This window comes from Cnephaeus nilssonii, assembly GCF_951640355.1.
Source record: "Cnephaeus nilssonii genome assembly, chromosome: 21".
Classification (NCBI taxonomy): Eukaryota; Metazoa; Chordata; class Mammalia; order Chiroptera; family Vespertilionidae; genus Cnephaeus; species Cnephaeus nilssonii.
Genome location: NC_137092.1, coordinates 9,835,983 through 9,850,256, shown reverse-complemented (window position 1 = coordinate 9,850,256; position 14,274 = coordinate 9,835,983). Strand labels below are relative to the sequence as shown.

General features: G+C 54.9%; 1 protein-coding gene across 5 annotated transcripts in view; it reads left to right on the top strand.

The window, feature by feature from the left end:
- The window catches only part of IGSF3 (immunoglobulin superfamily member 3), an 87,287-nt gene that overhangs the window by 58,501 nt on the left and 14,512 nt on the right, over positions 1-14,274 (top strand). For all 5 annotated transcript variants that reach the window (XM_079760799.1, XM_079760798.1, XM_079760795.1 and 2 more), the window contains 2 exons: positions 1,857-2,261; positions 13,740-14,150. In XM_079760799.1, coding sequence (XP_079616925.1) covers positions 1,857-2,261; positions 13,740-14,150 — 816 coding nt within the window. The remainder of the gene's footprint in view (positions 1-1,856; positions 2,262-13,739; positions 14,151-14,274) is intronic.

Here is a 14,274-nt window from a genome sequence, read left to right as displayed (position 1 = left end):
TAAGAACTCTGGCCAGAGGACCGAGGCCACTCAGCAGGACGTGGTGGCCCGGGTAGAGGATATGCCACCTTCAACACTGGCTGAACGCACAGCCACGAAGCTGCTCTTCTGCCCCCAAGCTCTCCCCCACCTTGCCTGCTGCCCAGTGCCCTGCCCTCCTGAAAGGTTCAGAGCAGGGCAGACACGGGCAGGGAATCACCTTGATTCCCTGAGTGGACAGACAGGATGGCGAGCCTGTGGCTTAGGTCTCTTCCTGGCTGTACTGTGCTCCGGGCTGAGTCTGAGCACCTGGAGACTGAGTGAGACAGGTTAACTAATTTGCTCAGGGCTGTAGCTTTTAAATGCCAGACCCACCACCTGAACCTAGGAAACCAGTCATCTATCTTAATTTTTTTCCGAAGCCTGTGCTTTGTTATTCTCTCTGAGGCCCCTCCTTAAGAAAGCGGTTTCCTCATTAGCATGAAATTAAAAGATACCTTGAGGTTTGCTAAAACCAAAGAAGATTAGATGGACTCCTTATGGGGTCCTTAAAGAGGCTTCCATCAACACGTATCTGCCTAATATGTCAACACGTGTCTGCCTAATACAATCCGCGTGGTGCATTGTAAAAGGCAGGCGTCTGCAGCTTTGCTGGGAAGGTAGCTTGTCACGTTCGGGTCTGCTGTTATCAGGAGACACTTGTCCTGGAGACTTGGTCCCACTCCCTGAGGCCGTGTTGCCCCTCCCCCCGGGCGGGGCTGCTGGTGCTCCTGAATACACTGCCTTAAAGACGCAGCCCTGAGCGGGTTCGTTCCCCACAGAGTCCTCCATTCCCATGCCACCCCCATTCTAATCTCCAGGTTAGAATGCCATTTACTCTCTAAAACTGTAATCCCAGAGATTGACCTGCTTTCTGCAGTCCCCACACAGCTCCGATTTCTGCCTCTAGAAGCTTCATCCAGAGGTTGCGTTTTCTGATGAGCTCAGTCCCGTGCCTACGCTCAGCACCGTGGGCACCTGTGGACATAGAACCTGTGAGGAAAGTCCGGGCGTCCAACAGTGGTAGCTTTTCCTGTCCTGTGAGCTTAGGAATATCAAGGAGTAGGGCTGGTTAGTCGGGATTGTTCCTCTAGAAGTAATTTTACGGTTCCAGGTTGTCCCCAATTCTAATACTTCCTAGCTATGTGGCATTGAGCAAGTTACTTAACTTCTCTCTGCCTCTACTTCCCTATCTGTAAAATGGGTCCATGCAAAGATTAACGTGTCTGGTGGTTCCCACAGCCAGGGGTCACCAAGAGGCTCTGACCTGGGACCCCTGGAGCCTGGCTCTGCTCACCTGCTCACCACACCTGGGGCGCTTCTGCCTAAAGCCATAATCAGAGTGGCCCAAGGGTGTGGCACAGGGAAAACAGGAAGGTTCCCTGGAGTAAGGTCACCTGTTCAGCCTAAACTAAACGACAGCACACGGATTTGCATGGGGCGATGTGGCCACGTGGCAGGTGATGAAGGAAATAGCTTTGGGGCTTTTTTCTCCTGCGTTAGCATGGAATCCCAAGATTTTTAGGAATGGGGGCGATGGACCGCAAATCCAGGTAGGTCCTCCAGCTTCTGAGCCCGAACGGCCATCGCGAGGGCTTCGTCAGCAGGGATCGGTAATGCTGCTCAAGGTGGCTGCCTGATCTCTCTCTGTGGGGTCTTATGAACTGTGGGTCTGTGCCTCCACGTGATAGCTAACGTAATCCTGGCCTGGGCATCAAAGCAGACAGAGAGCCTTTGCTCTGCCCCGCTAGCTTTGGCCAGGACCCCCGTCGCCGCGTCATACCCCCTGAGAGAACCAAGTGACTCCTCTGGCTTGCGCCTGTCTGTTCTCTCTCCAGAAACTGGCTTCGCGGTCACAGCCATCTCCCGCACGCCGGGGGTGACCTACAGCGACTCCTTTGACCTGCAGTGCATCATCAAACCCCATTACCGGGCCCGGGTCCCTGTGTCAGTGACCTGGCGGTTCCAGCCGGTGGGCACCGTTGAGTTCCACGACCTGGTGACCTTCACCCGGGACGGAGGGGTCCAGTGGGGGGACAGGTCCTCCAGCTTCCGCACCCGAACGGCCATCGAGAAGGTGGAGTCCAGCAACAACGTCCGCCTGAGCATCAGCCGAGCCAGCGACACGGAGGCGGGCAAGTACCAGTGCGTGGCGGAGCTGTGGCGGCAGAACTACAACAACTCCTGGACGCGGCTGGCCGAGCGGACCTCCAACCTGCTGGAGATCAGGGTGCTGCAGCCAGGTAGGGGCTCCACGCGCTCGCGCTGGGTGAGACACGGGAGGGAACAAAAGCCCTCATGTGGCCGCTTTGACTTTGCAACTTGTGATGTTGAGAAATTTCAAATCCATGGGAAGTTGAATTAATCTCCTTTTCTTGGCCTGTTGTTAACGTCTTACCGTATTTGTTTCCTCCATCGGTGGGTATTTTGTTGTTGAACCACTTGAGGGTAAGTGGGTATCATCAGAACACTTCCTCCTAAATACTTGAGCGTGAACCTCCAAGAACAAGGACACGTGATTACAGGACGTCACTGACCTTTTCCCAGCTCCTAACCAGGTCCAGCCGGGGATCACACAGCGCTTTTAGTTGTCACGTCTCCTTACATCCCTTTACTCTTGAGACACGGGCGTTTGTGAAAGGGTCCAGGCTGTTTGGCTAGAAGCCCTGTCTCAATGTCATCTCCTGTATCCTTGCCACAGCGGTGTGAACACGGTACATGGCCCCCTGATTGCAGACCAGGGACCCCGAGTGGGGAGGGATGGGGGCCTTCCTGAGCATCTGCTCTGCGCTAGGCGCTTAGGCTGTTATTTTACCAGATTTCCCGGCCGCCCCGGGAAAGGCTGCCCAGCACAGGGCCGCGTAGCCGGTGAGGGCTGGAGCCAGGATTTGCACCCTTGCCTGCCCTTCTCCTGCTGGTTTCCTGACCCCAGGCCAGTCTGCTTGTGCTGAGTTTGAGCTTCATTCTTCCATGGGGCTGAGCCTCTCCCAGTAGGTGGTGAGGATGCCTAGTCAGGGGGTGGGGGTCCTATGAATGCTTTCACCTTCATCCGGCCCTTCCCCTAACACGGGAGTGGGTAAGTGTATGCCACTCGCATGGTTTCCTCGGAGTCTGGTCTGCCGCTAGGTTGGAAGCTGGGTGAGGGTGGAGCCCAGGCCGTGGTCCCGCCTCCCTCTGAGCCGGGCCCTGAACAGGTGAGCGCGGGCACCCACCCATGCAGCAGACGGTGGGGGTGGATGGCGGGTGACTTTGCAAAGACTTTTTTCTGACGTTCTGACCCACCCACTTTGCGAAGATGGTTTGAACATCTTGCAAAAAGGATTTTTCTTTCCGCTCACGGCCACGGTCCGTGTCCAGCCCGGTCTGCTGGGCCACTTCAGATGGTCACAGTATTGTTTTCAGCAATGCAGGGTTACCGAGGGCAATGTCTGAGTTTACCCTTCACCTCTCCTAACCCATAAAGAGTCTTTCGTGTCCCCGAGTTTGGAACAAATGAGTCGTATAAACAAAGGGGCCAATCCTTGGCCAATTAGAGCCTAATCCTGGACAACAAGATGCTCGGGGAAGAGGCTGTTGTGCTTAAGTGGGTTTTCAGGTTAATGGAGGGCGAAGCAGAGACCCATTTCCTGTGAGCCCTTGTGTGGGAAGTGCTCAGGGACGCACTCGCTGCCTTACTGAGTGACTTCGAGATAGTAATTGCCTCTCGTGTGGTCTCCTGGCCCCCGGGGCGGGCCTGTGAGCTGCAGCGCGGGCACATGGTTCTGCCGCCCTCCAAGGCAGGGGAAGCGCCGACCCCAGGACCTTGCCTGACGTGCCTTTTTGCATAAATCCCTAACATTTGCTGCTTTCTTTTGCTCCTGGAAATCTGAGGCTGGAGCTCATGAGGGAAGAATAAAGCATTAATTTATCGAAGGTTCACGTTATTTCGATTCTGATCAATTGATGGTGTTACTAAAGGAGATAAGGGCCAAAAATGGGTGCCAGGCTGTGTGCTCAGTCCTTCTGTTTTCTTTTCATTCCATCCACCAGTGAAAGCGTGGAGATGTTGTTTCCCCATGATGGTGGCCCCAGGAGGAAACCGAGGCGCCAGGTGTGAGGAGCCTCGAGGGAGGCAGGCCAGCCTGGTACGTGGGAGCCTGGCATTGGAACTGAGCTTGGAGCCCGGGTCTCAGTGCCCGGATACCTCCACTTTCCATGGTACCGCTTCAGTGCCTCCTGGGTAGAGGAAGTGGCTGGAGGCGGAGGATCTGCTCTGAGGACTGTGTTGGGTGTGGCTTAGGTTGAGTTGTTTGTGTTCTCGCTGTAAAGTGTGCAGTGTCATCGTGCTGGGCTGTGTGTGGTGAGGCCCGTGCCCAGAGGTGCCCAGTCATGCCTCTCGGGGCCCTGGGGAGGCTGCAGGGAGCGAGTTGGCGCCCCGTCCGCACACTCCCCGGGAGTGGCTGAGGCACCAGGAGAGAGCATCCCTTAAGTGTTACTGTCTCCCCTTTATGAAATATTGATGCATTTAGCACTTATTATGTTCCAGGGAGCCTCGTGTTTGCTCCCCCTCTCACCCCCCATACACTCTGCTTGGTCCTGGAGCTTTTATTTGGGGGACACAGAAGTGGAAAAGTACCAGAGGTTGACTGCGCCTGAGACTGTGTCGAACACATGTCTATAACCTCCCTTCATCTTCACTGCACCCCGGGAGGAAGGCGCTGATTTTCCATTTATTTATTTTTTAATATATTTTTTCTTGATTTCAGAGAGGAATAGGGGGGGAGAGAGAGAATCATTGATCAGCTGCCTCCTGCATGCCCCCCACTGGGGATCAAGCCTGCAACCCGGGCATGCGCCCTGACTAGGAATTGAACTGTGACCTGGTTCATAGGTCAACACTCAACCACCGAGCCACGCCAGCCAGGGCTGTTGCTTTCCCATTTATAAAGGGAGTAACGGAGGCTCAGGGAGGCTCGCTGAAGTCCAATAAAGAGTGAGTGGGAAGGTGGGACTGGAACGCAGGTGTGCCTGAGTAAAAAGCAATTGGTGATAAAAGGGGACTTTGACCTTTTGTAAGGCTATGTCATCAGAGGTTACTCCTCTGCGTCCTGTAACAGTCTCATTTACAGAGGAGGTCCCTCTCTGTAGCTGGCTGACGTGCGGAGTCCTAGGCCTGGTCCAGCAATAGGGGCTAACACTTCCTTTGCATTTCTTATGTGCCATCGCCATCCCGAAGTCCTTCCCTGTAAAACCTTACTTACCCACGCAATGCCATGAGCGGTACTGTTTCACCCACTTTATAGGTGCCGACACTGACTCGGAGGTTGATTAAGTTACCCAGTGATCCACAGTCAGACAGGATTCACATCCAGAGGCAGTCTGGCTCCAGAGTCCAAGCTCTTATTTTATTTTATTTTATTTTTTGTTAATCCTCACCCAAGGATATTTTTTCCATTGATGTTTTAGAGAGAGTGGAAGGGATGGGGAGAGACACAGAGAGAGAAACATCAATTGGTTGCCTCCCGCACGTGCCCCAACCAGGCTAAGGGATGGAGCCTGCAACTAAAGTATGTGGCCTTGACCGGAATCTGACCTGGGACCATTCAGCCCGGGGGCCAATGCTCTATCCACTGAGCCAAACCGGCTAGGTCCAAGGTTTTAATTTTATTATACAGTAGTATGGTATTTTCTAGACAGGTTTTTTTTTAGTCTTCTCAGGAACCTTCTTGGGTACCATGTACTTTTCTTCAATTTCTATTCTGTCTGGTTTACCACCCCTGATTTTTTTTTTTTTAATCTCCTTTCACAAACATTTAAATTTGTCTTTTTAAGTTGGGGTCACAGGGTACCCGTAGAGGTTCCTCGAGGCACAGCTTGCCAATGGTGTTGGTGTAGGAGTTTAATTTGTGCCTCCTCCAACTCCTCTGTTTCTTCTAATTTCTGCCACAGGATGGCTCTAAGACTTGGGGAGCTCAAAGCCCGTGCTGGCTTCTCTTCTTTCTGCTCTCCCTCTATACCTCCCCCCTGAAAACATGGATCCTTATCCCTAGTCCAGTGTCTTCCACAGGAAGGTCCCCTTCTGCCTGCCCACCCCTCTCTTTTCAGAATATTTTGTTGCATATTCTCATTCCAAAAGAATCAAATAGAAACCGAGGGACCGTTGGCTCCCTGCTCCATTTATCCACCTTCTACTGCTGACATCACCCGCTCCCACGAAGGCTCCCTGTGGTCTGTGCCCAGGCCAGCCCTGGCCAGAGCCACCTGCTGAGCTGGCCACATCACAGGGACCTGATTCACCACAACCTCTGGCTGGACGGTACCCCCATCCATTTGTTGTGGGTCTGTTATTGACCATTCTGCATGCGTGCTTCTGATTCAAAACGCACATCCCCAGGAAATCTTCCAGGAATGCCTCGCTCCCGGTCTGTTGTGGGTTTTGCTCAGCCTCGCTCCCATGGACGGCAGCGTGTGACCCCCAAAGGGCATTTAAAGGCAGGACTTGAAGCCGGTTCAACATATTCAATTCTTAACTCTTAGTCAATTCTGTTCTCTTTTAATTTTGAAGCATTGCTTTGCTTCCTTCTGAATTTCTTTAGCCTCAGCCTCCCCCACTCCCCCAATTGCACATTCCTAAATACAGAAGCAATAAGGGAAATGTCAGCATTCATTTTCCCAATGTTTACGACCATGCCTGAGTCTGGCTATTAAGTACTGCACATTAAAATCGACACAGCAATAACCAGGCCTGCAGGAGGACAGCCTCCGGTCTGCAAGGCCCACTTGTCAGGGCGTATTCTGCTGGGATTTCACTGATGGGCGGTCAGGATGAATATTTAATACCTCCGGGATGCTGCCAAGTCTGTTTTCTGCATTTCTTACTGCTGACCTAGCAGACTGGGAATGCTGGGGGCTTTTTCTTCGACGTCTGTGAGTCCAGGGCACGTGACAGTGGCTCTCCTTGTCACACAGTCTGGTAGGTGGCAGGCTGCCCCATCCCTCCGAGGGATTAGCCCCTGCTTTATTTCGGGAGAACCTGTGCTTCTCCTACCCAGTGTGCATGTGGCTGCTGCCTGCTGGGTGCTCAGAGGTGGAGTGAGCATGAGGGCGAGAGCCCTGGAGGCACCCCAGGCCTCATTGTCATGGCGACTCCAGGTGCATCTGTTTGGAGTCACTGAGCTGGGGTCCTGCTCTGTCTGCAGACAGGGCATGTCTGGGTTACTCCTAATTAGCTGTTTCCAATTCCAGACTTTTGTTACTTTCTCTTTTTTTAAAAAATATATTTTTATTGATTTCAGAGAAGAAGGGAAAGGGAGAGAAAGAGATAGAAACATCAATGATGAGAGAGAATCATTGATCAGCTGCCTCCTGCAAGCCCCCAACTGGGGATTGAGCCCGCAACTTGGGCATGTGTCCTGACCGGGAATTGAACCGTGACCTCCTGGTTCATAGGTCAACACTCAATCCCTGAGCCACATTGGCTGGGCTTGTTATGTCCTCCTTGCTCCTCCCTCTCAGTGCCTTCTGTAAGCATGTTTGAGCACCTACTATGTGCCAATCTCCCTGCTGGGTGCTGGGGCTGCAGAGATGGGTGTGTCCCAGTTCCTGCCTTGTGGGCTCTCGTGGGAAAGGAGGAGTTTAGGGGTGGTCGTGGAGCCGGCTAGGGGTGGGCAGTAGGCCTGAGAGGGAAGGGGCTTCCCTGGGGGTGGGCGCACAGAAGGAGCCATGGGGCCTTTCGGCCTCGGCACAGAGTGTGGAGAAAGAACAAGCAGCATGCGTGTTTTGATATGACTGAAGCCTGGGATGGGGAGGGCTCATCCCAGGCAGTTGACAAGGGCCAGGGAGCCCCTTTTGTACTGGGAAGCACAGAGGTCACCATATGTGATGGTTAAAAGCCAGGACAGGCCCGAACCGGTTTGGCTCAGTGGATAGAGTGTCGGCCTGCGGACTGAAGGGTCCCAGGTTTGATTCCGGTCGGGGGCATGTGCCTTGGTTGCGGGCACATCCCCTGTGCGGGGGGTGGGGGGGATGCAGGAGGCAGCTGATCGGTGTTTCTCTCTCATCGATGTTTCTAGCTCTCTATCCCTCTCCCTCTCTGTAGAATCAATAAAATATATTTTTTAAAAAAAGCCAGGACAGACCAGCCTGGGCTTGAATCCCACTCGACCACTAACCGGTGGTGTGGCCGTGGGCAAGTGTTTTCATAAAATTGGGGATAACAATATTTACTTCATAGGATGGTGCAAACCAAATCGTTAATATTTAGAAAGTGCTTATAATACAGCTCACATAGAATTACATAAGTTCGTTAAATACGAATGTCCTAAACTGAGCAATTAGGACTTTACATCATACTCAGAACATATTCTCTGACTAACAGTGTGTAATAGTCCCTTTACCACTCTACAATGAAATTCATGGACGGTGTAACATTTCTACTCACATAACCTTTAAGAGTTGTTACAGCGCCCTAATTGTGGATAAAGGAGGGGTCTTTAAAAAAGCAGTTAATGTTAAAATAATGGCTTTAACCTGTCCTCGCTCAGGGGCGGCCATGTGAATAGGCGCAGCTCTTGGGGGGTAGGCGGGTCAGGGGGCAGCGGCGGGGCAGAGGCGCTGCTAGCCTGTCCCCACGTCACGGACGGGGGTTCCAAAATCCAGCGCAGCTTACAGGCTGAACAGGGCAGAGAGGAACCTCCCTTCACCTGACAGACATTAAAACTGCGCCAAACCACGTGTGGATGGTAAAGGGAAAGCGGGCCCCAGGCTCAGAGACTGTTCTCACCCACACGGATGTCACTTGGAAGTCACGCAGGCCAGGAAGACGAGACAAGTTTCATGGGGTCATCCCGATACGGGTTTGCATCTACGCCGGCTCCAGTCCATTGCCTCCCTGCCGACCGGAGGCTGCCCGAAGGTGGCCTTGATGGCCTTGGCGGCGAGCGGCAGGCGGGCTCAGCTGGGAGGACAGTCCCGGTTGGCAGATGGCAGCTTCGGAAGCTTTCCCCACGGAGGCTGGGCTGGAGGCAGGGACACCGGTATGCAGGGCAAGTGTAAGGTCTGCAAAAGAGGAGATTAGTGCCTTAAACAGGGCATGTCCGCGGGGAGAAAGAAGACGGGGGCTGCCCTAACCGGTTTGGCTCAGTGGATAGAGCGTCGGCCTGCGGACTGAAAGGTCCCAGGTTCTATTCCAGTCAAGGGCATGTATCTTGGTTGCGGGCACATCCCCGGTAGAGGATGTGCAGGAGGCAGCTGATCGATGTTTCTCTCTCATCGATGTTTCTAACTCTCTATCCCTCTCCCTTCCTCTCTGTAAAAAACCAATAAAATATATTTTTTTAAAAAGGAAGAGCAGGGTCTGAGGGCAGGGTCAGGATGTGGACTCCAAGTGTGGGACCTGCTCGACTGGCAGGGGCCTTTGCCACCTCCTTCCCCGAGTGGGTGGGCACACACACGCTCTCCCTTCATTGTCTCCCAGCTCTTGGCGGACTTGCTGTCCTCAATTGGAAACACCTCTGCTGTCCAGCCACCGGTCCCTCCATCCCTAACATCACTGACGACGTTACAGACCTGTAACAGAGCGGCGTCTTCCTTCTCTCCCTCACTCCCTCCCTGCCCACCTCTCCGCCCCGCTGCCTCCGGCTCCTGCCACCGCTGCACGGACACTGCCGAGTCCAGGGTTCCCCGTGGCCACCTCACCGTCACACCCTGGTTCTCAAACTTAGTGTGCGGCAGAACCACCCAGAGGGCTGGTGACAGCGCGGGTCCGGGCCCCACCTGTGGCATGGGTGATTCTGTGCTCTCAGCCGGTCCCCAGGGGACAGTGGCGCTGCAGGTCCAGGGGCTGCACCCTGAGAGCCACAGGAGGTCAGGGTTCGGGACACACTCCAGGCCCCTCGCCGTCCGCAGGCTTCCTTTCTCACCTCCTCGGCACATGGCCACGTGCTGTGCCCTGAATACGGCGCACAGAGGTCTCACCTGGCTCACCTGTCGGCTCTCTCGGGGGTGCCCTGGCACGCTCCTCCTCTGCCCGGGACCACCTACCCACGTGTTTTTCAGGGCCCAGCTCCGATGTCACACACTTTTTGAAAAGGTCTCTCTCTCCTGTCACAATCTCTCCCGCTTGTCACTTCCCTTTACATTCCCATACCTCCAAGAAAAGATTACTTACATATTCATTCAGTTATCCATTTAGTAAATTGAGTAGCAGATGACTGGGTCATAGTCTTTGCCCTTCAGATGCTTATAATTTCTTGGGAAAGAGATGGCCTTCAGAAAATTAACTATGTCAATAAATAACAGGTGTTGGGGAGGCTGTGGAGAAAAGGGAACCCTCGCACACTGTCGGTGGGATTGTAAGTTAGCGCAGCCACCATGGAAAACAGTGGAGATTCCACACAAAAAAATTAAAAATAGAGCTGCCATTTGATCCAGCAATCTCATTTCTGGGTATGTATCCAACGAAAACGACAACACTGCTTTCTACCCCTGTGCTCATTGCATCATTATTTACAGTAGCCAAGATATGAAAGCAGCCTAGGTGTCATTGATAGATGAATGGGTTAGAGAGGATGTGGTACGTGTATACAATGGAATATGACTCAGCCATAAAAAAGAACGAGATCTCGCCATTGGCGACAACGTGGATGGACCTCGAGGGCCTTGTGCTAAGTGGTGAGCCGAGTGTGTGCCCGCAGGAGGGGCCTCCCTCTGCCTGTCCTGCTGGTTCGCAGTGGGGCTCACCAAGCCTCAGTCCGCAGCCTCTCTGAGCCCGCTCGCTCACACTGCCATGTCCACGGCTCCTCGGGCTTTACAGTGTGCGAGCCACCTGGGGTCTTGATTCGGAGCCTGCCAGTCTGCATTTCTAACCAGCTGCCCGGTGACGCTGATGCTGCTGGTCCGTGGACAGCAGTTTTCGTAGGACGTTTGTCACTTACGATTGACAGTTCTCAATCAGACGCTGTGCTGCGAACATGGGACTGAGCCCAGCGACCAACAAGAGACAGGCATAGTGAAATGGAAGGCGTGTGGGTTACACACCAGGCTCTGTGCTCACCTCTTTCTAGAAACCATTGCTGATTAATCTGCTCACACTCCTAAGACATGAGGTAGGAACTAGGATGGTTCTGATCTTGCAGAAGTACCTGCAGACCCCGGGGGCTGGGCTCCCCTAACTCTGGAGGAAGGTGACACAGGCCGGCAGCAGCACGGTGCGCAGGGCAGCGCCGGCAGGATGCGCGAGTGCTGCCTCATTAGTCACGGGGCTGCAGGCTCGCCTTCGCTTGCGGAAAGGTCCTCCCTGACCTTGGGATGTGGGAGGAGCTTCAGAGCGTGGAGGAGGAGCTGACCCCTCGCCCACCTGCCAGGCAAGCACCACGTCTCCAAAACGCCTCTCTTTCAAGCTTTTCGGCGCTTCACAATATTTTGACGCGAGAAGGAAAATAAAAATGGAAATGCTTTGAAACAGTTCCTTTGATTCTTGTCCTCAGAGACCATGTGACTGAACTGAAGTTTAGTCATAGGGTTCCAGTTTAACGTATGCAGTTACTATAGCAATTGAGGTTTCCTTAGTAACTAACAGTTGCAGAAATAATCTGGCCCCAATTAATAATACATTTTAAAGCTCCTTCTGCCCTACACTGAGCAACCCAGTGTTTTTGGCCAAAGACCAGATGATGCAGGGAGTGTCGTGTGCACCGACATAGATAGATTTGCATGCAGTTGGGTGAACTGGGTTGGAAAGCAATGGGAAGGGCTAATCATTTCAAGTATTGTAGGAACCTGACCTGGAAAGTTGACTGGCAAGCTAATGGGAATGAGTTTGCAGAGCGGGGAGCTTACTGGTAAGCCCCGCCCTAGGCCCAGTGTGCCCCGGAGGTGACTGTGTTTGAAGAAGGGATCAGGCAGGAGACTGGGCTTGATCATAGAAAAGAAGAAGCGAAAGGGTGGGGCGTGGGACGCGGGGTTTCTTTCGTGTCCCTGCCAGGGGTGCCCGTGATGGCTGCAGCAGGCCTGCAGGCGTGAGAGTTCAGCAGCCCGTTGTGCAGTGTCGCCTGATTGACCAGGTGTGTCCTCCCCTGAGCTGTGCGCTCGAGCTGCTCTTGCGGTCAGGGCGCCAGGATCCTGCCACGCCTCAGCTGGCGGGATCCTCTGGGCCATTCAGAAGGGTGGTCCGTGTGTGGCCAGGCTGCCCCAGCGACAGCCTGCGGCCCTCGAAGGTTGCAGGTGCCTTGGTACGTGGGACTCGGGCCTTGATGCTGCTTGTGCACTCCCAGCTCTAAGCGAGCCAGCCGGCCAGCACTGCCCGGGGAGGCCCGGGATGACCCGAGCGCAGGCCTTGGTCTGGAGCAAGACACTGACAGGCGGGGTGCTGGGGACAGCCTAGGCAGCCCTGGCCTGGCCTCCCTTCCCGGCGGGCTCTCTGCCTGGCCCTGGGTTTCTTTCTCAGCTGGGGAGTGGTTTGGTCTCAAAGGCCAAGTGTGAAGAGGGGTGGAGGTGGGGGACGGCTTTGCTCTTAGCTTCCTAGAGGAACTTGGAGTTGTGTTTTTCCGCGGTGGGGGATGGTGGAGAGAGGGGAGCAGAGCCAAGTGCAGTCATGATGGAGTGGGTGGGATCCCAGACTCCCTTCCTGAGATCTGTCTCCTTAGATGGCGGCTTGTTGTGAGCACCTCAGTTAGCGGGTAGATTCACTCCGGGTCCGCCCTCCCTCCTGGATGTGGAGCGGGATAGCGAGGGGCAGGGAGGCTGCGGTGGGCTCTGATTGTCCCACTGCCTGTCATTTTCTCCTCAGTCTTCCCTGTCACGTGCCCTCCCCCTATCCCGCCAACGAAGATCACTCCAGTGTCCCTGGCCACCTGCTGACTGTGGGTCTCTGGTGTGCTTGCATCCCTCACCCACTCACCCACACGTCTCAGCGAACACTGACCGAGACTTTCTGAAGTCCAGGCACTGAGCCCAGCTCTTGGGGGGGGGGGGCGGGGGCGAGGGGAGATGAGAGTGTCCTCTGGGCAGGCCTGTCTTATTCCTTATTCTCCAGGGCGTCCCAGCCCTTAGCATCACAAGGGGACAGGGTGGGCACATGCTAAACATTTGCAGATCGAATGGAGAAAGCTTGATCTGGGTCCTCTGGGAGCTGACAGACTAGGATGGAGGAGAGACGTAAGGAAAACGGCCTGAAGACACACAGGGTGCAGAGGACAGCACAGAGGAGGGGCATGTGGCCCAGGGGGAGGGCCTGAGGGAGGGGGGCTGCAGGCTGAGTGGAGAAGGGTCAGAGGGAGGTGGCAGAGGAGACAGGTGGGGAGGACAGCTGAGCAGAGCCCAGGGCTCAGGGGGAAGCTGCATGGGGCGTGGGGGCTCCAGGGCGAGTCCCGGGAGATGCGTGAAGACACCTCCTGGAGGAACTTTGTACCGTGAAAGGAATGTTTTTTCTGTGTCACCTAAAAGCAAGGGAACCATTAAACTGTTCAAGCAGGGAAAGGATGTGGGCAGATTTGTGTTGTAGCTGGATCCCCCTGGAGGCCACGAGAGGCAGGGGGAGCAGGCAGGAGACGGGGAGAGGTGGTGAGGGCCTGAGTGGGGGCCCAGCAGGGAGGAGACGGAGGGAGGGATGTGGGGTGAAGTCAGCCCCTCTCAGGTCCCTCTCACGGAGCCGTGCTTTGGAGGAGGAGCCTGGAGGTGGGGCTTGGACGGCCGTGACCAGGGGCGTGTGGCCACTCTGCTGACCTCCCCGCTTCGCTCTGCAGTGACCAAGCTGCAGGTGAGCAAATCCAAGAGGACCCTGACGCTGGTGGAGAACAGGCCCATCCAGCTGAACTGCTCCGTCAAGTCCCAGACCAGCCAGAACTCCCACTTCGCGGTGCTCTGGTACGTCCACAAGCCCTCGGACGCCGACGGCAAGCTCATCCTCAAGACCACGCACACCTCCGCCTTCGAGTACGGCACCTACGCCGAGGAGGAGGGCCTGAGGCCCAGGCTGCAGTTCGAGAGGCACGCGTCCGGGGGCCTGTTCAGCCTCACCGTCCAGAGAGCCGAGGTCAGCGACAGTGGCAGCTACTACTGCCACGTGGAGGAGTGGCTGCTGAGCCCCAACTTCGCTTGGTACAAGCTGGCGGAGGAGGTTTCGGGGCGCACAGAGGTCACCGTGAAGCAGCCAGGTGAGCAGAGGGGGTGCAACCACCCAGCCCAGTGGGTTTAGTGTGGAGAGGGCCTTGGGTCCACACTGGCTGTGGGTGCAGGCACGCAGGCCATCTTCCTGGCGCACTTTGCCTGCAAGGGGTC